The sequence below is a fragment of the Diaporthe citri genome (assembly GCF_014595645.1).
Source record: "Diaporthe citri strain NFHF-8-4 chromosome Unknown scaffold_1, whole genome shotgun sequence".
In the NCBI taxonomy this organism is placed as follows: Eukaryota; Fungi; Ascomycota; class Sordariomycetes; order Diaporthales; family Diaporthaceae; genus Diaporthe; species Diaporthe citri.
In genome coordinates, this window is record NW_025064846.1 from 7,544,189 (window position 1) to 7,566,781 (window position 22,593).

General features: G+C 54.1%; 6 protein-coding genes across 6 annotated transcripts; 2 read left to right on the plus strand and 4 right to left on the minus strand.

Moving 5' to 3' along the window:
- Positions 1–1,465: 1,465 nt before the first annotated feature.
- On the minus strand, positions 1,466–2,363 carry INS49_002005 (uncharacterized protein; the record flags this gene model as incomplete). The annotated part of the gene is made up of 4 exons (XM_043162824.1): positions 1,466–1,639; positions 1,743–1,798; positions 1,882–2,055; positions 2,342–2,363. The coding sequence occupies 4 exons, from the start codon at positions 2,361–2,363 to the stop codon at positions 1,466–1,468; spliced, it is 426 nt and encodes a 141-aa protein (XP_043031330.1).
- Positions 2,364–6,194: 3,831 nt separating this feature from the next.
- INS49_002006 (uncharacterized protein) lies at positions 6,195–7,523 on the plus strand (the record flags this gene model as incomplete). The annotated part of the gene is made up of 1 exon (XM_043162825.1): positions 6,195–7,523. The coding sequence occupies one exon, from the start codon at positions 6,195–6,197 to the stop codon at positions 7,521–7,523; it is 1,329 nt and encodes a 442-aa protein (XP_043031331.1).
- A 592-nt stretch (positions 7,524–8,115) lies between these two features.
- Positions 8,116–9,488, minus strand: INS49_002007 (uncharacterized protein; the record flags this gene model as incomplete). Its single annotated transcript, XM_043162826.1, has 4 exons — positions 8,116–8,593; positions 8,664–9,046; positions 9,124–9,228; positions 9,288–9,488. The coding sequence occupies 4 exons, from the start codon at positions 9,486–9,488 to the stop codon at positions 8,116–8,118; spliced, it is 1,167 nt and encodes a 388-aa protein (XP_043031332.1).
- Positions 9,489–12,830: 3,342 nt separating this feature from the next.
- Positions 12,831–14,391, plus strand: INS49_002008 (uncharacterized protein; the record flags this gene model as incomplete). Its single annotated transcript, XM_043162827.1, has 4 exons — positions 12,831–13,379; positions 13,438–13,546; positions 13,692–14,201; positions 14,351–14,391. The coding sequence occupies 4 exons, from the start codon at positions 12,831–12,833 to the stop codon at positions 14,389–14,391; spliced, it is 1,209 nt and encodes a 402-aa protein (XP_043031333.1).
- A 513-nt stretch (positions 14,392–14,904) lies between these two features.
- On the minus strand, positions 14,905–16,097 carry INS49_002009 (uncharacterized protein; the record flags this gene model as incomplete). Its single annotated transcript, XM_043162828.1, has 3 exons — positions 14,905–15,296; positions 15,536–15,633; positions 15,760–16,097. 3 exons carry the CDS (start codon positions 16,095–16,097, stop codon positions 14,905–14,907), a joined length of 828 nt encoding a protein of 275 aa, XP_043031334.1.
- Positions 16,098–16,197: 100 nt separating this feature from the next.
- INS49_002010 (uncharacterized protein) lies at positions 16,198–21,597 on the minus strand (the record flags this gene model as incomplete). Its single annotated transcript, XM_043162829.1, has 4 exons — positions 16,198–16,335; positions 16,392–17,080; positions 17,245–17,595; positions 18,453–21,597. The coding sequence occupies 4 exons, from the start codon at positions 21,595–21,597 to the stop codon at positions 16,198–16,200; spliced, it is 4,323 nt and encodes a 1,440-aa protein (XP_043031335.1).
- Between the last annotated feature and the right edge of the window lie 996 nt (positions 21,598–22,593).

A 22,593-nucleotide genomic window follows, 5' to 3' on the forward strand; every position in this document is an offset into this window, starting at 1 on the left:
CAAATAGAAATGGGCAACCGGACGGAACAGGCGCACCAGAATGGATGGGAAAGGGAGCTTTGCTTGGATGGTACATTGGTACCCCCTTTCAACACACACACACACACACACACACAAAAAAAACAATATTAGCTACTTAGTACTCTCCCTCCTACAATCCCTGATGTTGTGCCTCTAGTACTTGACTCTGGTAATTGTCAGCCTACGCCTGGCCGCACCCATCGGTCATGAAGCTCCCATCGCCAGTGCATTGCCACCAAGCAAGTCTGACAGGTGATCACAGTTTTCAACCACTGGTCAATCCTATATTGCGGCTCTTAAGATCCTTCCCGCGAAGGAACAAGAGTGTGATGGGACTGGGACTTTGGGGGCCCGGACGACGGGGCGCTGGCTGGGGCTGGTTGGACCCGAACGAGAATGAGAATGAGGACTTCTAAATTTGGGTGTACCATACGGCTCGTCTGGTGCGGCGCGGAGTGGCGACGAAAGAGCCGTGAGAAATGACGTGGCATAAGCCGAAAATATAATTACACTTCAAAAACCAGCTGTCTTTATCCACTTCCAACAGGATGCAAGGACTCAGCTGGCAAATTCCTGCTCAGAACACGAGAAACCCTGAAGACGAGGAAAGTGTGTGGATATACGATTGACGTGCGGTTGGCTCCTCGTGCGGATTGCGGCAAGCCGGCGAATGAGTCGTCCCATTGCTTGCCGCGACGTGCATATGCAGGCGTCCCGGGCGAATCGATTCGCTCACTGCGTGAACCAGTTGATTCAATGCGAAGCCTTGCTCAATGCACGATATTCCCTCGGGGCCGGAGACCCACTGATCTGCTGCAATCCCAGTGTTATACATATGCATGCATTGTCGTGAAGATCTAACAGACCCAAACATCGTCTGTGATTCCTCGCGTTCCAAGGGAATCTGAACTTCAGAGGCTCACTTTTACATGTGAAGAGAGGATCCGTTCTACACGGAATAGCCAGGCAACGCTGCTGCCTGTCCCTGGTCAAATGTCTCGGCATCGATAAGTGGGACCTCGCTGTCGTTCCGATTCGCACAGCACAGCAAAGCACAACACAGCAGCATTCAGCACCTCGCGCGGATCCCAGGCAATCTGATGTGGCCTCCTGGCCTTTGCTTGACGCGATGTCATGTCAGAAGGAAATCTTCCGGCCACATACTTTTCAGGGCATTGTTTGTTGTGGCGGGGATTGCGATGGCACAGGGGAGGGATGTTCGAACACTTTCCTTGGCTCACGCTGCTCAGAGCACACAGACAAAGTCGCACAAGATTGATTGACGCCGTTGCGAAGAAACAAAACAGTCTTCAGTCCTCTCAGAGGACAGCGGGTATCCTTCCTCCTCAACGTCCAAGCCGCGGGCTCCACACACTTCAAAAGGGTAAGTCGGAAACTTGATCCGGGCTCTTTCACTCAAGGTGCAGCTGCAGCCATGTTCCCTCTAGGCACCGCCCTCCCGCTTTGCATACTCGTCCTCGATGGCCTCCTTGTACTTCTCCTCGGGCGACCTCGGGTCCTCATCAGGGTTGAGCACGCCCTTCTTGATGAGCTCATCCGGAGAGGGGCGGTGTGCAATCTTGTCGTTGAGGGAGTCGGCACGCATGTGCTTCTCGAGCTGTGGTGTGCCGGAAACAAGGGCGTTAGCTACGGTATCGAGGCATCAGGACCACCCCTGCATGTGCAGCGGGTGCGGGTTATCCTCGCGGCCAGGAACGAACCTCCTTCTGCTTTTCGACCAGTGCCGGGGCAGCAGTTGTAGCCGGCAGGATGTTCTCTAGACAATAGCACACATGCAGTCAGCTTAGGTAGTGATGGCAGCAACGGGCTGGGCAGGCCAGGGGCGGGCTGGATGCTTACTCTCGACGAGCTCTGCGCGGTCCGGGCGCTGGGCAAGCTGCTTCTCGAGGGAGTTGCGGCGGGCAGCGTTGGGGTGGGAGATGGGGGTCTCATCGACCTTTGTCTCTTCGACCGCGGGGTTGGTGTTCTCGTCAGCCATGTCGTCGTTAGCTGTTGGGTTGCGGTTGATGTTTTCTAGCAGCAGTGAGTGTTATTGAGCAGCTCGAGGTGGGAGCGGGAAGCAAAACAAAGACTGTGTCTGGCCCCTGAGTGAGCTTCCCCCATCATCCCCTCCTCGTCGGTGGAGTGACATCAGGGGGGGACTGCCCCGCATTTCCAGGGATCTCCAGTCCATACAGGCAAGCTGAGCGAGGTCCACCTAACAACGGCCGCTGCCGAAGCGAAAGCTAGGGTCCACTGGTGGTGCTACTGGTTCACGGCCTAGACCTACGTACCTACGTAGTACATGTAGACGACCTACTGTTAAGCGTGGGGAGATACATGCAGTTCTTGGTCTGATCTGATCTTATCTGATTTTCCTCCTTGATCACTCCCATCAGGACCAAAAAAAAAAAAAAATGGCACCTCATTTCTTGTTTTCAACCATCCCAACCAGAAACCAAGAAATGCCTCCGTGCTACCTTATGGAAGAGTCCCATCACCATCACATATCCCCAGTATGGCTAGGATCCGCCCTGTCTGGCATGGTCAATCTCTGTTCGGCCATTTCCGATATCCAACCAGCCGACAGTCAACGTCAAGGGTCCAGGCCGGGTTCTCTAGCCAGCTTATACGGTAAAATCCCAGTCAGCCTAAGGGGCTTAACAAAGGTCTGCAACATCACATTTATGAGGTACCATGCTGTGGGCCAGATCACCAGTGTGATGCTGTGGAGAAAGAACTGGAAGGAGGCCATCAAAGACCTGGGACGGATCAAAATGCTTGTCTAACAGACAATTGGCATACGGATGATGTGTGATAAACCATCAACTCCTCGTATGGCCTAGAGCCTGCTGACCTGGGATAGTTCAACAGCTGATGAATACATTTCTTCCTCTTTCTCCCGGGACCACATCAGATGAGAGACTTCTCTTGACTGTGCACCCACCCTTTCGTCCAAGGATGCTGTTTCTGAGTCAGACAGTTCTCTATTTCGCAAAGAAGGCGATTGGGAGAGTTCAGGCGCTGGTTTGATGCTAACGGTTGCGTTATCTTCCAAATGGCTTTATACAAAGTTCCGGAGTATTTATGAATGACGGGATCATCAAGACAATCTGACTTTTAGCAACGCAATTCCCAATACAGGGATGCCTTCATGCGGATGAACGGCTGCAACGACTTGATATTTGCAGCCATTGCTTTGAGGTGAAAGTAAAATTCATTGGTTCAGTCAACCGTATTGGCAGCTCAAGCAGCACAAAATTAGTCAAAGCGTGGTTCATAATTCTACACGTACGTGGCCCCTAAGCGCAGCGGCAAAGAGAGGAAGACCGCACAGGAGTTAGAGATATGCATGGGGGCGCTTCTGTGTCCATACTTGACGCCATCTCTTATATTCAAAGCTCAAACCCCTGGGTAGGAGAGCAATTTGCGTTACTTGATTCGCCGTAGCAAGTTGACTCATCTACGCCTTGCACTCCACCCCTGGTGTCTGCCACAACTCACTAATCACCCGTCGTGAATTGGCGAAGCCAAGAATGAGCAATCGGATAGGGCTTTAGAACAGGTGATGATGAAACGCGTACGCTCATTTGGGGCAACCTGCCTACTGATGTCAGTGAATATGTGAGTGACATGCAGGTGTCGGCGGCATATGGCTGGGTAGGAATTACATATCCAGGCTGTGAAGGTGATATTCATGCCCGATGAGATTATAGACAATCTATTATACTTATAAAGCTTACAATATACCTTACCGTAGCGCTGTCTGTTCTCCTTTTGGACTGTTGTATATCCAACGTGTCAAATTTTAGTGGCCCGCAAATGAATAATCACTTCCATACTTGGTTCCCCCAACCGGTGACCTATGCTGTTCGCATCGAACCGAACACAAGGCTTCAGGAACTCGCACTTCGGTCGTTCCAGGTACTCTGAATCTTCCAAACCACACAGAATCTACTGGTCCGGCCGATCATAGACTTCGCTGGAACAGACCAGTGGATTCAGCAACAGTCGCTTGTCAGTACCCATTTCAAATCTTCAGATAAGCAGTTGTGGCTTATTGGTATTCTTTTTGAGTGGTACGAGAGGGCTGGTAACGCCTTGTGTGTGTTCCTGTCCTTGGAGCTGTTGAGATTATGCTCCGAGGCAGAAGCGATTGCTTCTAGATGTGCGTTGTTGACACCTATATTTCTTCACGGAAGCCAGACTTGACCCACGACTCCTTTGACAATCTGTTTATGCACCAGACTCTGTAATAGTGTGCCTCAGAAAGTATGTGGTACAGCATTCGGATCCTCCCTGAGCCTTTTGTCGAAATGACAACCGATAACCATAGCCACTTGAGTCGAATGGTACGAATGCTTTCTTTCTGGGTCCAAAGGCTTTCCTAGGAGCGTTGCTGGAAAACCATTGAGGTCAAATTGAATCAATTTCCTGGTCCCATGAACCACAATATGCCATTCACAACGGCACGATGGACTCTTCCAAAAACTTGGGCTAATATCTCGCCATTGGCCGGCCAAAGCGAGTGTGTCCGACTGCACGTTGCCCTTGAGGATATAGCCATCCATTTCGTCTTCTATGCTATTTTACGAGGGGCAGAGTCCAGTCTTTTCCCGACGGCCTTTATTTTCTCGATTTAATTATGCGTTGAATGGACCAGCGTACCCCCAAAACTGGTCTACATCCAAGACTCCCCTACTCGTGTTGTCGCATGAAGAAATCCAATTGCCGAATCGGAGTACTTTCCCTGCAGTCACGGACTCCAAGAACTTTTTGTGCGTTCATTTTGACAGCCTCGTAACACTGCAGAACGACCGGTAAAGAGACCGATTGGGCTCCAAGAGCCCAATGCTGAGGTGCTGGTAAATTGAAAACCCTTTGACATTAATCATGTTCCGCTTCCGGAAAGGAAGAATATCTAATCCCGAGCAATGACCCACCTCACTGGCGAACCCGGTCATTCGTCTGAAGCGAGTCAGAACCGTTTTCACAATTTCCGAAACCCTTGAATTTGATGAAACGCCGCAAGATGTGGGTTTTGTAAATGGCCGTCGGAGGATGTCGCACAGCGTCACGGCCAGATCTATACAGGTGTGCACCGATGATGCCAGGGTGGATCATGCGATACACAACTCAAGCAAAAGGCCTCTAGAAGATGTAATTGTCATTTTAAATATATACGACAATGCTAGAATGATAGCACGCAGTATCGGTGTAAGCGTGAGGTCATCACCAGTGGAGTCTTTGCGGAGTGCCCGAAACAGTCAGCTATCACGCTTCATGCGAGAGCACGACGTTGCAAGCCTTGAAGGTGTATTCCCATCTCTTCATCGAACTGAACGCAGTGTTGACATTGGCATCTAAAGCAATCAACTGGCGCCGTCCTTGCAATAAACCTTATTGGACATCACAGGTTACGACGTCAGGCACGTTTGACGACTACGAGAAATTAACTGGGGCTACCAGTCGACATGTAAGGTCAGCTCTATCTTCCCCTGAAACCCTTCACACGTCTTACTTGAAGAGCCGAGCTACGGGGCCATCCGGACTCAATTCGCCCGTCCGCCAGTCATGAGGCGCGGCTGGAATGGGACAATCCCCCAGATCCAACCTTTCCCCATACTGAAGGCAGTCCAAGCTCTCTGTTCTTTCGCAAACGGAGATGATCTTCTTTTGCCTCGTTCATGCGCCTTCATTGTGATACCAAGCACCGTTTACCCGCCGATGCTCAGAAACGTCCCTGACTGCCCTTGAGAACCACATTTCAGAACGACCTTACTCTTTCTAGTGGTCATAAATTTGACAAGTTCATCTACACTCCTTTTCCTCGGCCCTCGGCGGGCCTGGGTCAGATGCTAGTTTCATATTACGACTGCAGTGGCGTCGCGATATAGATCGTCCCTCGTTATGGTTTTCCTCTCCCCACCAGCTACACTAGCAGCGCTATGTCTTGCCTCGACGACATGGGCGACAGGTTCTTGTTTCTTGCCTAGTGGAGAGCAGAGCAACGACGTACCATGCAACCCTAACGTGGAAATCAGCATGTGCTGCAGCACCACAGGTGCCTGCCTTCCGTCTGGGCTCTGTAGAGACACGACGGCGAACTCAACGTCAGCAGCAAAAAGATTTACAAGAGCGACATGCACTGATATGACATGGTTAAATCCAATATGTCCGACATATTGTATCAGAAGTGCGAGCAAATTTTCCCTGAGAAGATGCATTTTCAAATAAGCGGTACTGACAATGTTGTGATAGCAGATGATGAAAGCTTCCAATTGAATGGAACGGGCTCCTCAAGCACCCGAGCAAAGAACGATATGCCCATCAGGCAGTGCAGCGCTGAGGGCTCTGGAGCGAGGGCCGTATTCTGCTGCGGATCCGATGGCGAGGATTCAGAATGCTGTGCGAATTCAGCTACCCTCTTCCGGCTTTCCTACCTGCCGACCAATATGCACAACAACCAGGGCGATAAGTTGGGCGCTGTGAACATCAGCCCGGTTCCTAAGATAGGGACACCTCCGATTTCCCTTCCCACTCCCTTCAGCAAGGCTTCAGAAATATCTCCTCCAATTGTCGCGGCATTGGCGGCACCCACGGCACAGCCTTCTTCAACATCATCCACGTCAATCTCTCCTTCAGCGGTCACTACGATACTGGAAATGGCCGATTCAGACGGCACTGGGGCCAAGGATATGACAGTCACTTTCGGAGGTAATGAAGACGTTTTGCTCGTTGCCACGGATAACCCGCCATTGCAACTTTCCAGTGGGCCGGCAGAATTGGTCGCCGAACCGACAGTATCAGCAAGTAGCAGCGCAGCTGTACAAAGACCTGCGGCGTCTGCGGCGGCAGATTCTCTCTCCGGTTCCAACTTCTCAGATGGCTCCAACGCCGAGTCTGCAGAGTACAGCCAGCGGCTGAGTCGCGGTGCCATTGTCGCTGTAGGGGTTGGCTTGTCTCTTGCTGGCGCAGGGCTGGTAGCCATGACAGTCTTCATCATTGCGCGGCGACGCGTGTACAAAAAGCAAGAGGAGAGGTGGCGAGAGCACGTGAAAGCATTGCAAGCTCCGAAAGGGAACACCGGTTCAGGAGGTGGGCTTAATCCGAGCACAGGGCCGGGAACAAGGGCATGCGCGAGCTCGTCGATGAGCCACACCAGAGGCGGCCCTAGGTCAGAGCCCGCGGGAAAGGGAACGTCGGCGATGCGGCTCTCGGTTTCGACAAAACCAAGTACACGTCTGCATCCAGAGATGGAGGGACCATCGCCCGTGAGTGAATACCTGCGTGAGATGGGCTGGCAGGAAGGGTCAAGTTTAGATGTCCCAAGCATGGACAGCCGGAGCTACTACAGCCAAGACTCGCTGAGGGTCCAGGACCCAGATGGCCGGAGAGTAGCAACTTATCGGTCGGATATTGAGTCCCCGTTGGCAAGGTCACCCGGTTTGAAGCCAACGGCAAGCTGGTTAGGAAGGCATTCCATATATGAGATGCCTTGAATCCCCCCGGAGGAAGTCCGGCGAGATCCTTTAAGTTGCTCAATTTTCCATATTAATCCACTCATGGGGGGTTGGAGGTCATGCATAATATATACGCCTGTCTTTCCTTTTTCACCGCGAAATAGTGTTGTGAATTTCGGTCTTCACATGCATTACAATCCACGCTGAGCGTTGAAGATGAACCGCGGCTCTTGCACATGTAGAGATGGAAATTTCTTAGACTGATGCTGGAGTTCAAACCCATTGAACATCTTTTAATTGTCCGAAGTTCTCCGACTACTAACTAATTTAGAAAGGTACTCCATGCCGTCCTAAGAGAACCCTCTTGATACAAGTCGCAAACATCGAGTCCAACATCACCACCACACAGTTGCCGTTTCTAGATCACTTTGCATTTTCCGAATACATTGGTTAAATTGGAAGACGTTTGCTTGTTGACGTGTTTCATTTCTCTGCGCGGAGGCCACTCTATCATGCAGTTCTCGCCTCAGATCTACACCATCCCTCAGCGAATTCGCGCGCCACTGGTAACAAATTCCAGCGTACTATTCCATCGGCTGAACCCAAAATCCCTCGTTGCATTCGCCAAAACTCATGAAACACTTTCGTCGGTGGCCTTGCACTGCACCCGTGTTGACGTGACCCTCCCTAATGGCGCAACTGTACCCTTTTGCTGCTTAGAAGTAAAAGAGTTTCGGTAGTAGTCACCACTCCCAAATGAGAACCTATTCGTCTGTATTGGTAAGGCGTCGCCGTCCTCCAACAACACTTCTTCCGAATGCTGTCGGCGCAGCTCCACATTGTCATTGCCGGCTTGCGTGCTTCCATCGCCGCCCGGTCGTTGTTCGCGCGTGATCTTCACCTCGTGGGTGACAATAATGACCGATCCGATGCTCTTCTCAATGACGGGCCAGAAGACCGGGAGAGATGCACAAACGGCGGCTAGATCAACCTCAATTGCCGAAAGTACTATTGGTGTGGTGCCATAAAAAGTCGGATCAAAGGTAGGGTATGTCGCGGCACGCGTCTCGACAATACTTTGTAGTCGCCAGATAGAAAGCATGTTAACGCTGGGAGCAAGTTAGCCACACAGTTCAATGGTCCAGGGGCTGGAAAATTTACACTCCACCAAGAACGAACAACCCCAAGAGCCCCCAATAGGAATTCTTCCTCATACCCTGCTTGAAAAACATGGGTACCGCAATAGCAAGAACGACAGCATCGAGAAGCATGTTGATCGCGGCATGGCTCTCGTATGTCCCTACGAAAGCCTGAACTCCTAAACTTCCATATCCGTATCGCGTGGCAGGCATCTCCAGATTCCAAAACCCAGCGACAGGCACCGTTGGGACCCAACCAATGATGCTATAGGATAGGCCCCAGAGACTTGTGAAGACGATCGTGGCGATTGTGGCTATGTAGAATTTTGACCCTTTATCATATATTCGCAGGTATTGGAAGAGCAGTGCCAGCTTGATAAAGGCGGTCGAGCCAGGGTATGTCGCATTAGCTATCCAAAAAGCCTGTTACAGGTTGCTATTCAGCTAGAGCCGCAGACGGAAAAAGCCCAGGGGGAGAACAAGGGGGGGGGGCGCAATACACGCAAGTATCCCGAAAACTCATGCGCGGACAAGAGCAATAGGTGTTGGCCCATGCCCGTAGTGGTCATAACACACATGGCTATGCTTCCAATCATCACGGAGACCTATAGACGGAATCAGCCGTGTGCGGTGACGGGGGAATCGGGTCCAGCTGCGTACTCACCAAGCTCAGCGCCACAAACAGATCATCCCACCACGGAGACCGCATGATAAAAAAGCGCGTGTATAACCTGAAGATGACGCATATCAACGTGAGAATCTGAAATGATATCGTGATACCCAATATCGCTGCTCGTCGGTTGAGTACTGGCGGCTCCTCTCCCAAGTTGTCCACCGCTCCAATCAGGTCAATGAGAGTCGCCATGTCGGGACTTCCAGCGCAGGCCGATATTTAGAGGTCACCAAGAGTTTTTGAGCGGAGGAATGCACGAGGACATCCATTCAGGAGGAACCACGGCGGAGGGGTTGGCGCGAAAAGCTCAAGAACAAGCCTTCACTGGGGGGACGGGGAGTTAATGGTGACATCCCCCCCCCCCAAGACATATATAGTTCAGATGATGCATCGTTATATGGTGGCAGCAAAACAGGTCAGTGTGCCCACCTTCACAAGTTGGGATGGTCAAAGCGGCTCTTGGTCTGTGACAGCAAACGTGTAGATCACGACCCAGAACCATGGGCTCGACCGCTACGTTGCGGCGTCCGTGGCAGCTCTCCGATGCGCCTGTAGCAGCAGGGCATCGCGTGATATATCCCGCCCACTACGGCGTTGCGGCGTTGCATTGCGGCATGGCTAGTGGGCTTCAGTTGGCGTCTGGGCTATTTTCCTAGCGGAAGGGTCTCCGAAACTTTGTTTCGTGGGGACCTGCACGGAAAAAGGCAAACGAGGTGTGCAATGTGATATAGGACATGGATACCAACGCAGGTCGCCGGCCGTGCACATGCATAGTGATGATGAGCAAGCAGGGGCTCCCCAGATCATACCCCAAATCTCACATCTGGCAACACTTTGGCTTCGCCCTGCCCAGGGGGGATGGATAGCTCCCCGGTCCCATGCAGTGGCAAGCAGATCTGAGCGCACTGGATCTCGTCTCTTCCTTGTGGTCGTTGTCAAGTCTGCAAAAGTGCAGCCCTCCGGAGAGGTCACAGGTTGATCGCCCGGGTCGTCAACGAGCGCGGCCAAGCGTTGAAGATTCCATTCTACCTCAGGATGGGGTTTACATATTATAGCATGCCCCGCTTGCTTCACGACATGGGTGTAGCCGGTAAGCCCATAATGGGATTGCCCATCACTGGTGTCAGACCTATTTCAGCCGAGTTTTCACGGACAGTCCAAGGGATTTCCACGTCCCCTGGTCTGACATGCAGATTAAGCTTCCACGATGACAATTTCAGCCCCCGAGGGCTGTCCTTGGGCATTCTGATTGCAAGCAGACTATGATTGGGGCAAGCAAAGCTGATTTGCCTTTTGCTTCAGGCATCAGATATATCCCACATGGGGACAAGTGCTCCGGTGCAGTCTGCCTCACGAAGACAGCGGCTGCCTCGCTTCGCATTATTTTGCACACTAGCACAACCCATATCCTTTTTTGTCCAACAGAGGACAACAATTACCGTTGCGACTGTCTTGTGGAGAGTCCGAGAGTGCGAGCCGTCGGTGCGGGTTGCGTGTGCGTCGAGGACAAGAAGATAGTGGCATTGTTATCTTGTCACGCTAGCGGCGATCCGAAGTTCATCTGGGGCCCGCAAGGGCGCACCACGTTGGGCGTGGGGATGGCCCTTGGGCTCAGACTGTTCTCGGTCCCGCATTTATTACCAGGGTCCTGTTAGAGTTTCGGTGCCGTGCGCCGAAGTCCCTTCCACCACAAGTCGATCAGGGATGTTGTTTGGACGTTCCGGGACGCCTTACCTTGCCACCCTGCTGTGACACCGTCTAGCCAGGCTGCCAGGCTGCGTCCTGAGCCGGCCAAATGTCGCTGGAATAGGAGCGATCTACATTTGTATTGCCGCGGTATGCTCACATCCAGACCATGATTCTTGCTCGGGGTATATTCATTGCCGTCGTCTGCGGGCTGAAGTCAGTTGGTTACCTTGCCATCAGTACATTACACTCGTTGCTTTCCACGGTCTGGCAAAGAGGGCCGACCCCAATGACTAATGCCTCGTTGAATCATCCTCTCCGATGCCTGATCCGTTGTCAAGGTTCCAGTATGATCATGCGTGCATTGCGTTTCGAATCGTCGGTCGCATCGATGTATAGCTGGGAAGTATTAGAGCACCGGAGTACTGTCCCCGCAGATGTGATAATAGCTATTATTTGTGTGGACCGTCCTCCGAGCACAAGACATCCGGCATATAGGCCGGGGCGTGGGGGAAAGGGAGAGGGCGGTGGGGAGACTCGTGGTAACATGTGCGAAGAAACCGGATTGCAGCATGCCCAACCTACCCCGCTACTGCTTGGTCGCCTCTTAGCGATCGATACCTTTCCAGTTTAACTCGGGCTGACTCGAGGAGTTCACAGTATAGAGGCCCGAGTAATGACAGCGAGAGTTTGAGCCCGAGCACCTGCACACTCGAGCTCGGGGCAAGTGACTGGAGGCCGACTGCAACATCCCGGCCGATTGACGCCCTTCTGCATCGCAAGAGAGAGATTGTGCGGAGCTCGGGCAGGCAAATTGAGTTTGAAGTGTCGATTTTGACAGCTCGGGGACTGGACCGGGGACTGGACCAGGCTCGCGATCCCCAGCGCTGCTTTGAGTCGAGGTTCTGCTTCTTCATCATAAGCCCCCATCGTCGATGTGCCTCGGGTTCAAGATTGTCGAAGATGTGTGAGCAGAACCCGTCAAGCAGACGCGTTTACATGTACTGTAGCCTAGAACACACAATCAATATTATCCACTGGGAGTGGGAGGCGCTCGGGGCAGGAACGGGCCAGCCGGTCAGTCACCTGTGGACACTGTCCTGGCATTTCCGAATGCGGAAAAACCTCACGACCAATTCAAAGATCGGATCCCGCAGCCACGGTTGCTGGCCCCATGCCACGCGGCAATCACGCACGGACATTGAGCATGCAGGTGTCGAACTTTACGTTGGCTCTCTGTGGTGGTTCCAGTCTTGATGAACCTCTCTACACGTGCACCTCCATGCTGGGCAAATGCTTCATTGAGAGTTGCTTCGACGTGGGTGACCTTGCTTCGCAATTGTCAGAGCACACACGTATGACTGGACGCTGTTCCCTTGACTCGGGTTCTCGTAAGAAATCAGCGATCGTGGTTTTCTGCACTCCGGGTACCTGAAGAATTTAATAACTGAGATGAAACAGTGGCGTGCAAACGTCATTGTCAAGACAGATCACGAAGCTTGCGGTTTTGGGGTAGCATAAAAGGAATGTCAAGAAATGCCATGCAACCGCTGGATTCGAAACGGCAGGTACGACTTTTTTCACATCATACACGCGCCTGCGGAAATCATCGGGGAGGGTATTAGCAGCAAAACTTGCTGCTGAAGTGCTTTGCAGTGCAGCATGATGTGCTCGAAAGGGCCGATTTGGCACGCGATTATCGTGCAATCTTCTGGCGCTTGATGAAAATCAGAGGGTACCGTAACGCTCTGGGCCTATAAAAGGTTGAGCGGCCCTGGGGTGCGTGTACGGCGCTGTAGGATCTAGTGCCATCACCCCTTGCTCGATTATTTGTTTGATGTCGTCACAATGAAGAGCCTCATCGTTCATTCACTCTTGACTTTGCTGACTGCGGTCGCTGCTCACCCTGATAGAGACCTCGTCTCCTATGCGGGATGCCAGGTCCTTCGTGTAAAGACCTTGACTGAGCTAGCTGACGTTCAAAAGAAGCTTTCGACCATCTCATTCGAGCAGTGGAACCACGATCTCGACAGCCACACCGACATCGTCGTTGCTCCTGACCAAATCGAGAGGCTCCAGTCTCTCGGCCTTGACAACCGCACTCTGCATGAGGATCTTGGAGAATCGATCACTGCTGAAGCTCAGGTCGAGACCAAATACCGGCGCGACGTGAATGACCTGTCTTGGTACGACTCATATCATCCATATGCAGATCATGTCCAGTACTTCAGCGATCTTCACGAAGCTTTCCCCGCCAATTCAGAGCTGATCTCTCCTGGCCATTCTCATGAGAACCGTTCCATTCATGGAATCCACCTCTTTGGAGACGACGGGCCTGGAAAACCAGCGGTCTTGTATCACGGAACTGTACACGCTCGAGAATGGATCACGGCTCCGGTGCGTCTTCCAACCTCACAGTTTTTCCCAGGCTGGAAGGACAAGCTGAAAAATGCAGGTTGTCGAATATCTGACCCTACAGCTGACCACGGCCCATAAAACCAACACCACGCAATCCATTCTCAACCTCTATGGCTTTTACATCTTCCCTATCGTAAACCCCGATGGTCAGTTATCCTATGGCCGTTGATTGTGCTTCGACTTATCATCTTCAAGGTTTCGTGCACTCCCAAACGGTTGATCGCCTCTGGCGCAAGACACGTACTCCTCCGCCGCCGCCGCCACCTCAAAACCAATCCTGCTTCGGTACAGACATTAATAGGAATTGGGAATACGGGTGGGACGCGAATCCATTCGGCGCCTCAACCAACGCCTGCGCGCAGGCCTACAGGGGCCAGAAGCCGTCAGACACAATCGAAAATCAAGGCCTCCACCCATACGTGCGCAAGCTCCGCGACAGCGTCGGCATCAAGTTATACATCGACTGGCACAGTTACGGTCAACACATCCTGTCGCCTTTTGGCTCAAAGGAAGAGTGGTATGCGCCAGAGCTCGGGAAGTGGACCAAGACTGCCTCGCTTCTGAGTCAAACAATCCGTAATAGTTCCGACAGACGCACGACCTTCACTTTTGGCCCCAGTGGTGCTACTCTCTATACCACGACTGGTGCCGCTCCTGACCATGTCTATGCTGTCGGGGGTGCTGAATTCTCTTACACTATCGAGCTGCCTGATGCTGGAGACTCTGGCTTTATACTACCACCCGAACGTATCAGAGGCGCTGCCGGGGAGCAGTGGGCCGGTCAGCAAGTTCTTTACACTCGTAAGTGAATCTCGATGTATTTTCTCTCCTTCTCACACCCTCCCTCAATTCACCACCATCATGCTCAAACTCAGGACTTTGCGGGACACTGTGTCTCAAGGCCTGTGAGCTCCGCTGCTTTGACACATGCTAAATTTTATCGTGGCCAGTTCTTGACGAGGTATTCTTTGATGGCAGGGGCCCAGCATGAGTCACAGATAAGATGACTCATAACATAGACATCACATCAACTATAACAATGTCCGAATGGACTCTTGGGAAACCTATTTGCAGAGCAGAGGTTTGTGAGACCAAGGTCCCTGTGCAATTAGGCGGCGTCTCAGAGCCAGGCTGCCACAGTAATATAGCTTCACTGCGTGCATATCTACGAGCCCATTCACATTGAAGTCTTGTACAGCGCAATCACTACTGCGATAGACGGAGTCCTAGCTACCCTTGGCCAATTCTCTGCACGAGTGATGGTCCCCTGGCCCCCCATCGCCCGTGTAAACACGTGAGGCACGGTATTGAGAAACATTCAAGCCTGCCACCCACCAGTTAAGTTACTGGCCGCGTATTGTTGCGATACTTAAGAGGAAACATCATCTTCACATCAACTAGATGTTTGCGCGCGTCACAAAAGCATCGCAGCCGTAATATTCAGATGCCTAGCAATCTCTGAGAGATAGAAACCACATGCTCACCCGTCTGAGATAGCCACCATTCAGAATAGTCCCTCGGCAGCCTCAATAGCCTTCTCAACCCTCTCCAAGCCGTCTCCGTGCTGTGTCACTTGTCCATTCAACCACGCCATAGCTTTGTCCGCAACCAAATCCCAGACATCTCTCTCTGCGGGGCCCTTCAGGCGCAGAAAGGCGAGAGCCAGGATCGTAGCCACGCCGTCGAGATTGCTGCAGAGGCCAGCAAAGCCGACTGCCTCGGCAAAACGCGTGTTCGATTCCAAGCCGAGATCATCGAGCGGACTCTTGTCGAGGCCAAGTGCACCTAGAAACTCAGGATTCAAGGCCCAAGAACGGATGAAGGTCTGCAGGAGGGTGACATCATGAAGCGGGGAGCTGTGAGTCGGTGAGATGGCGTCTGGGTCGCCTGAGAGATCTAGAGAACTTGTTTCGGATGTGGGAGAGAGACCGCATCTCCGGATAGGTTCCTCTCCCTGATCGAACACCAATTCATCTGCCTCGGATTCTTGCATTCCCGACTCCGTATCCATCTGGGTTCTTCGTCTTCGATACCGTGTAGAGTGTGCCCTAGATATGTCAGTTATGCTCTTTGCCAGAAGAGTCATTATTTATAGTATGATGATTTCTGGCTCTTTTTGCCATGGTCCAACTTACTATGGAATAGTATGTAGGTATAGAAGGTGCTAGGCTCATCATCCCTGAACGAGCAGCTGGCAGAAGTGCAAAGGAAGAGGTTCTCATTCCGCAGAAATCTGTGTTTGGTCCCGGGGCAACTTGCGATAGAATCAGTAAATATCCATCTGAAATTCCCATCCAGCTTTCACGTGTGGGTTAAGGCGCCAACGCTGGGTGCACAAGACAGTTTGAGAGCAACTCACCTGGCCTTTGCATCTCTCGCGACTCCTGTGCCTCGGCCTTCTGCACAAAGGCTCATGTCATCATCATCACGGTTCGTTTCCACAGCAACAAAGGAGCACCACTTGCCGCCGATCTGGAACTGGACGCCTAGGCGGACGGCCTCGCGCTGGATCAGATCGGTAAAGTGACCTGGGTACTTCTTGAGCCCGAGACTGTCGTCATAGAGCCAGCCAGCCTCGTCCCTTCTCAAGCTCCTGAACTGCCTTTCGTGCAGCCAGCTGGTGGATAGTCTCGCCGGTCGTGTGGGTGGATATGGGGATGTCCAATTCGGGTTTCCCGTGCCTGGGTTGACTCCCATGTAGTACGATGGATTGTGGAACGCGTTCTGTCTGGGACGAGAAGAGCAGGTACATGCTGGGGCGGTTGAAGGGAAACAGAGGCGGGATCTGGAAGGGCGTCTAGAGGATTTTCGGCGGTGAAACGGCCGGGGTGCCGGCGGATCTGTCCGGGATTGCTGAGCCCAATGCGTCGTCTGGATCGACGGCGGGGTAGAAGAGGCAAATGGGATCATTCTGGACATCCTCCTGCTCGCGTGGCTGGATTTCCGCCACATTAGTCTAGCTACTGAACCAGAGGCAGCCTTAGCAGCAACCATGTGATCGACCAGATCGAAGCCATCATCGCCTTCGAGGCATGACACCTGTCCCTTTGCATACTTGACTGAGATCGTGTAGTTGCTGACATGAGGTGTCAGGGCGTTCTTCAGCATTCTCACAACCCTGCGATACATCCTCTCGTTTTCACCGACAATCTGTGCAAAACCGCACCCTGCCCTCGCGAGGCCCTCAACCAGACTATGGCTTACGCTCCGGCCAACACCAAGACTGAACAAGCGGATCGCGCCGTCGTTCGCCTGAACCTCCCTGTTTACGACATCAAATAGTCCTTGTTGATCCCATATGTCCCCATCGGTCAGCACAAATACCTCGAGGTTCATGTCGGTGTACCTCTTCTTGAAGACAGCCTCGACGGGGCGTATGATGTTCGTGCCACGCAGATCAGCCTTGAAGCCCTGAACATGGCGCACAGCTTCATCCAAGGTCGTTTGATCATATGGCATCGACCCCTCTGGAAAGAGGGGAGTGTACGCGGTCCCAAGACTGCAGACATTGAACTTGACGCCGACAGGGAGGGACTTGAGGAAAAGTTGCATGGCTGATCTCAGGTCGTCGATCTTGCAGCCACGCATGGATCCTGAACGGTCGCAAATGAAGACGATCTCGGGACGACAGGAGGCGGGACTGAATCTCGGGACCAAGGTTGCCAAGAGAGCGCGCTGGCCTGGGATAGTAGGGTGCGTTTCAAGTATGGCAACAGGGTGGGGGATTTCGTTGGGCAATACCTCGAGGACAAAATCCTGTCGAGCCCGGCCGTCCCGAGTGAGAGGGAGGCGGGACCGAACTGCAAGGAGGGTTGTGCTGGCTGGGTGGATCGAGAGGTTGAACCCTCTGTCACGGCGATGGGATAGCTCGGAGACCGGAGGGTCTTCAGCGCGCCTCCCCCTGGCATTTCGACATCAACAGTGATCTCGAGACCGGCCTTCTCGCACACGTTGGTAGGGCTCTGCACCAGCTCGCCAGGGTAGGCTCCGTAGCGAGGACAGACAGGCGTGGGGATCGTAAACCGGATGCCGTCAATCTCAGCATCGTGCTTCAGCTCACCAAGCAAGGTCATCTCGACTCTGACGGTTGCGCCGCCGGGGACGTTGCCGATGGTGGTATTGAAGACATGGCTGGCACTGGGCAGCTGTTCGAGGAGACCAGCGGTCTGCCCACGACTGACTGCGCTATCGTAGGCTTGACGCGCCCGCTGCTTCTCCTTGAAGAGCATAAGCAGTCAGAGAAACCTGAGGAAGGTACTTCCTGGAGCGATCAGTAGATGGGAGAAGCGAGTGTTCACAGTCTTCTGAGTTGGGTACACGGCCAGCTTGAGTCCAAGGTGAGGCCAAATTGAAGGAAGGCAAACAGCTGTCATTCCACTGTTCAGGCCCTCTTTTGTCACCCGTTCCGCAGAACACCTCAGAATGGAGAGGAACAAGAAGAAAATCAAACCCACTCAGCTTGGGGTAGGACGCCTAGGTGTGCAGCAGAGCTGACTTTTTGAAAAGTAAAGACTACAATTTGAGTCCCTGTCCCTAGCATTTGCTAGCCAACGCCAGATGGGCAATGCTGCTACACATGCAATACCTCGGCCGTAAGGAATCTCGTGAGATCCTGGGGCAGCGATCGGACGACCGGTGCCCGCTTCGTTTATTATTTTCCCTCGTCGTCCCTTTCCATACCGTGTCCTCGTGACGTGTTCCACCTCCTCACCCGTGTCCTTCGGAGTTGCCCCTTCCCCCTTCCGCCCGATGACCGTCAACAGGCCCCGTGTTCCCCGTGGCCACAGTCCCAAAGGTGAAACGGACTACCTCAAGTTCTTTGGGAGAACTAGTCGTCAACAGTAGTACATCATCCTGTCTCTCTTATGTGCCTGCCTGGACGGTACAAGAGGCGCTGGGGCAGGAGGTAGGATGCAAAACCTCTGGTGCAATGTCACCGTGGACAACGACTCCCAGCTTCTCCTCAACCCCCACCGCCCGCAATGCCCAGTCCGACCCTGCTGCCGACTGGGTTTGCCCCTGTGGCGGTGCCCGTTCTTTCTCTCAACTTACGGCCCTCCATAAGGCCCCTGAGTCCACGCTTCTGAAGTCCGATGACACTGCTAAACTCACCGCTCCACACCTCGCGATATCTGCCCCGCCGCTCGGAATCACTTATCTCGCTGGCACTCCATTCACTCCCACTGACGCTCGTCGTTGCCGAGAGCTCATCGGACGGCGGCCGTCCAGTTTGGCCAGGGACAGAGGTGTTGATGCGCAATGCAGTGGCTCTGTTCCCAGCTCCACCATTCGCGTACCCGTCTTCTCCCGAGGTGCCGTTCGAGGCACCCTGGAGTGTGGTGGAGTCGTTCCCCGCGGAGTCGAGGCCACTCACGATGAAGTAGTTCGGGTTGAGCGTGCCGTCGATGCCGCGCCCGCCACCCGCTGCCATTGCAGTGGCGTTGAAAATGGCTGCCGCATTACGATTCTCGAAGAGCGTATGAAGACGATCGACAATGGCCTCCAGAAGGCCATCGATGCGATAGGGCCGGGAGATTTGAAGCAACGAACAGAGTATCTGAGGAGTGCAGAGCGGCGAGCTCGGCGCCGGGAGGCTACTCGTGTAGAGATAGTGAAGCAGAGCCTGGACGGTAAGGTAGGTGTGTGGAAGATAGAGGCAGCGAGGGCGTGAGTTTGGAGGCATTGTGCGAGGTGTAGGTGCGGCATTTGGATTGGCCGTTTCCTGGCTGGGGGTGGCGCCGGACGGCCCCATGCCTGAAGGACCTGAGAAGCTGCCGCCTGACGATGAGCCTGCCAACGTGGTGGCCGTAGACATGTCTGTGTCTCGCGACATGGTCCGCGTCGCAGGTGTGATGGTCATCATGGAGCTCCGCACACCACCTCCCGAAGCGCCTACTGATCTTAGCGTCACCGAATCGCTCCCGTCCTGCATCGCGGTGCCCTCCCTCAGCAATTGCACAAAGTACGGCCCCCACCGTCGCGCTATTATCCTCGAGTTGATCGGTATCCTCTCGCCTCCTATACAAAGGATGTCCATGTCTGCCAGCTCGCGTATAGCCAACGCTTTCTCACCCAGCTCCTCACTCGCCCTCGAGTGAAACCGACCTCCGGCGGTGGCTCCCGCTTTCCGTGCCAGGCTCAAACCAGGGCCGGTGTAGGGGCCGCTTGCCGAGATAAAGCCAGACATCGGGCTAACTTTGCGCGGGTTGTCATAGAAGCCAAAGGCCTCCAGCTCGACCATGCACACGTTGGTGAAGTTGATCCGGCGATGGTTGTAATCGTCAACCAAACTCCGTTTCCGATGGCCCAGAATCACAAACGTGTTGCGGCGATTCCACAGCACACCGCGGTTCCAACTGCCTTCTTTGAACACGTTTCCGCCTGCGTCGATCCGCATCCATTGCAAATTCCGTAGGTCCAGGGCCCAGAGCGCGTATTCCTGTTTTGAAGATGTGAGGTATGTGCCGCTGACCACAAAGTAGGTGTCGATGACTCCACCGTTGGGAAACCTGAGCCCAGGTGGCGAATACGCGTTGGACATGGGCTTCTCGCTGAGCGTCCCGTCGCTCGACCGCACTTGCAACTCAAGCTTGACGTCGAGAAAATTATAGTTGGAATAGATTAGCATCGAAGAGCCCGGCTCCCGGGCTTCCTGACTGATGCCACTTTCTGACCGCTGCGTCCCGTTGGTGTTCGCCTTGCCGATCTTTGCAGTCACGGCAGGAGGCAGCGGCGCGCAGACGCTCCTGTAGGCGCCACACGATTTACCCAGGGGTTGTGTCGATGTCCATTTCAAGGACCGAAGATTGAAGACGCTTATCTGCTCAATATAGTGGTTCGCGCCGTCCTGGCCTCCGACTACGACCATTTCTGCGCCGCCTGTTCCATCGATGTTGATCCCAATGCGACCCTCGTTGGTGCCGGTCGACGGGTTGTGTTGGAGCGCCGACAGCGGGGCCTTGTAAGATGCAAACGTGGCCGATGATGGTAGAACACAAGCGCAGTGAGCGTAGCGGCCCTGCGGTGCGTCCGAGGTCGGTATGAATGTCCACTTTCTCGTCGAAACGTCGTATATGTAGATATCGGACATGACGGTAACGTCGCCTTGGCCATCGACGGCTCCCGGGGATGTTTGAGCTGGCGACATGCCACCATAACAAACCATCTTTGTGTCGCCAAGTGCACACATGGAGTGGAAGTATCGCGGAGGGGGGATATCTCCCGATGTGTCGAGTTTTGTCCAATGCCGCCGGATAAGATCGAGCTCGTACAAGTCCGAAGTGAGCGGCGTAGGCCGGCTCCTAGACAGAATCCTCCCGCCGAACACGTACAGCTTGTCCCCGACTATTGTGGTGGTTGCGCCCACCAAGGGATGCGGCTCCCGGCCGGTTGTCCTGTGCACGTTGCACAGCAGACCCGACGCTGGCGATGATCCAGCGCCCATGGCGGGTGTTCTTGCCTGGTTAACATTGGGCGACGGCCCTGCAGAACTTGGACCAACGCTCTTTGGAGTCAGGGAGTCCTTCTGCGACTCCTCTCCGCCGTTCTGCCTACCGCCCGCTCCCGCCATGTAATTGTGTGCCTCTGAGCTGCTGGAGTCCATGGTACTCGTCCGGCTGTCCGTCTCTGGTTCGCTCGCTGGGTCTGGGTCGTTGTAGTCGTTGGTGTCGAGGATTGTGGCAAGACTGCTCTGATGCTGGTGATGTGGGGCCGAAGGGGCTGGGGAACCTTGGGGGGCCGGAGAGCCCTGGGGAGCCTGGGCGGGCCCTTGAGGGGAGCGAGGTTGAGGGGATTGAGGGTGAGAGAGTTGCGGCGCTACGGGCGTGCCCGGGCTCGGTGGTGGAGGCTCTGGAAGAGGCTTCGAGAGGCTGTTCTGGAAGCTTAGACTGCGGGCATGCTGATGAATCGGCGGCGCGGGCGATCGGCTCGAGGCACTGATGGGCGCAGAAGATGTTCCTGGCTCCGGAGTCGGCGCTGACTGTTCCCTGTTGTGCTTCAGAACCAATTGAGAGGGCTGTCGCTTTAGCTTAGCGAAGCCACGCGAGAAGCTGGTCAGGATGTCCGAGGGGGACTTGTTTGACGGCGTGGGCGGCGGTCGATCTCGGATTCGGAGCTCGTCAATCTCGCTCTCAGAGTCGGAGAAGCGGGAGATGTCGCCTCCTTGACTTCCTTGGTACTGGTGACCTGCATTGCTCATCGTCGTCAGCTCGGCTACCGCCGTCGATCGTCGACACGCCGACTCGCTACACCCGCCCACACGGGCGTCGCCGATCTCTATGCCCGCAACAGACTGGGGACTGATCACCGGGCGGGACGGAGAGGGCTAGTGAAGCTTGGGTGCGGTGGTACGGATGCGGAGGGTGAGAGTCTTAGACCATGGCCGCGGAGGGAAAAGGAATTAGGAATGTCATGGATGACCATGTGAAGAGGGACAACGGTAATGACAGACAGACAGCAGACCGCCACAAAAGGGGCGCGATGGACAGAGAACGGCAATGGAAAAGACTTCTGGAAGCAGCACGGTGAACAGGGGCTTTATTTGGGGCGACAGGGGCGGTCATGTATCCCAGATGAGTCGAGGAGCGAAGCGACCCACGGCGGTGGGACCCACGCGTGCTGCGACTAGGATTATACCCAAGTGGGCGAACGACGGTCTACCACTTGGGAGGGGAAACGGGAGCTCGGGACGATCTCAGGTGCAAGGTGGTCTACAGAACAGGTAGCTCTGGGGTACGTATATGGACGTAGCGGAATATGGGAGGCGTGGGATTCAGGGGAGAAGGGGGGGGGGTAACACGAGGAGGAAGAGGATGACGATGATGGGTCCAAGGCCAAGTATGGGGCGATGGACGAACGGGTCGAAGCTCGAGTCGGACGGGGAGGGGGGGCGAGAGTATGACTTCCCCTCGTCAACATGGCAGTCCTGGAGCCGGCCTCGAGGCGCGCACAGCGACGGCCCCGGAGCAAACAAGCTTCATGGCGGGCAGAGAGAGCATGCCGCGAATGCTGAGATGAGGACGACGATGGATGGATGGACTCTGGGGGGGAAGGGGCACAAGGTGACAAGGTGCTAGGGCGCAAACTGACAGTGGGTGACAGGTCGGGAGTGTACCTTTCTCGGCACAGGGCGAAGACCCCTGGGCCCTGCGCTGCAGATTTCAATTTCAATTTGCCTCGAAAATGGCTTCCAGAA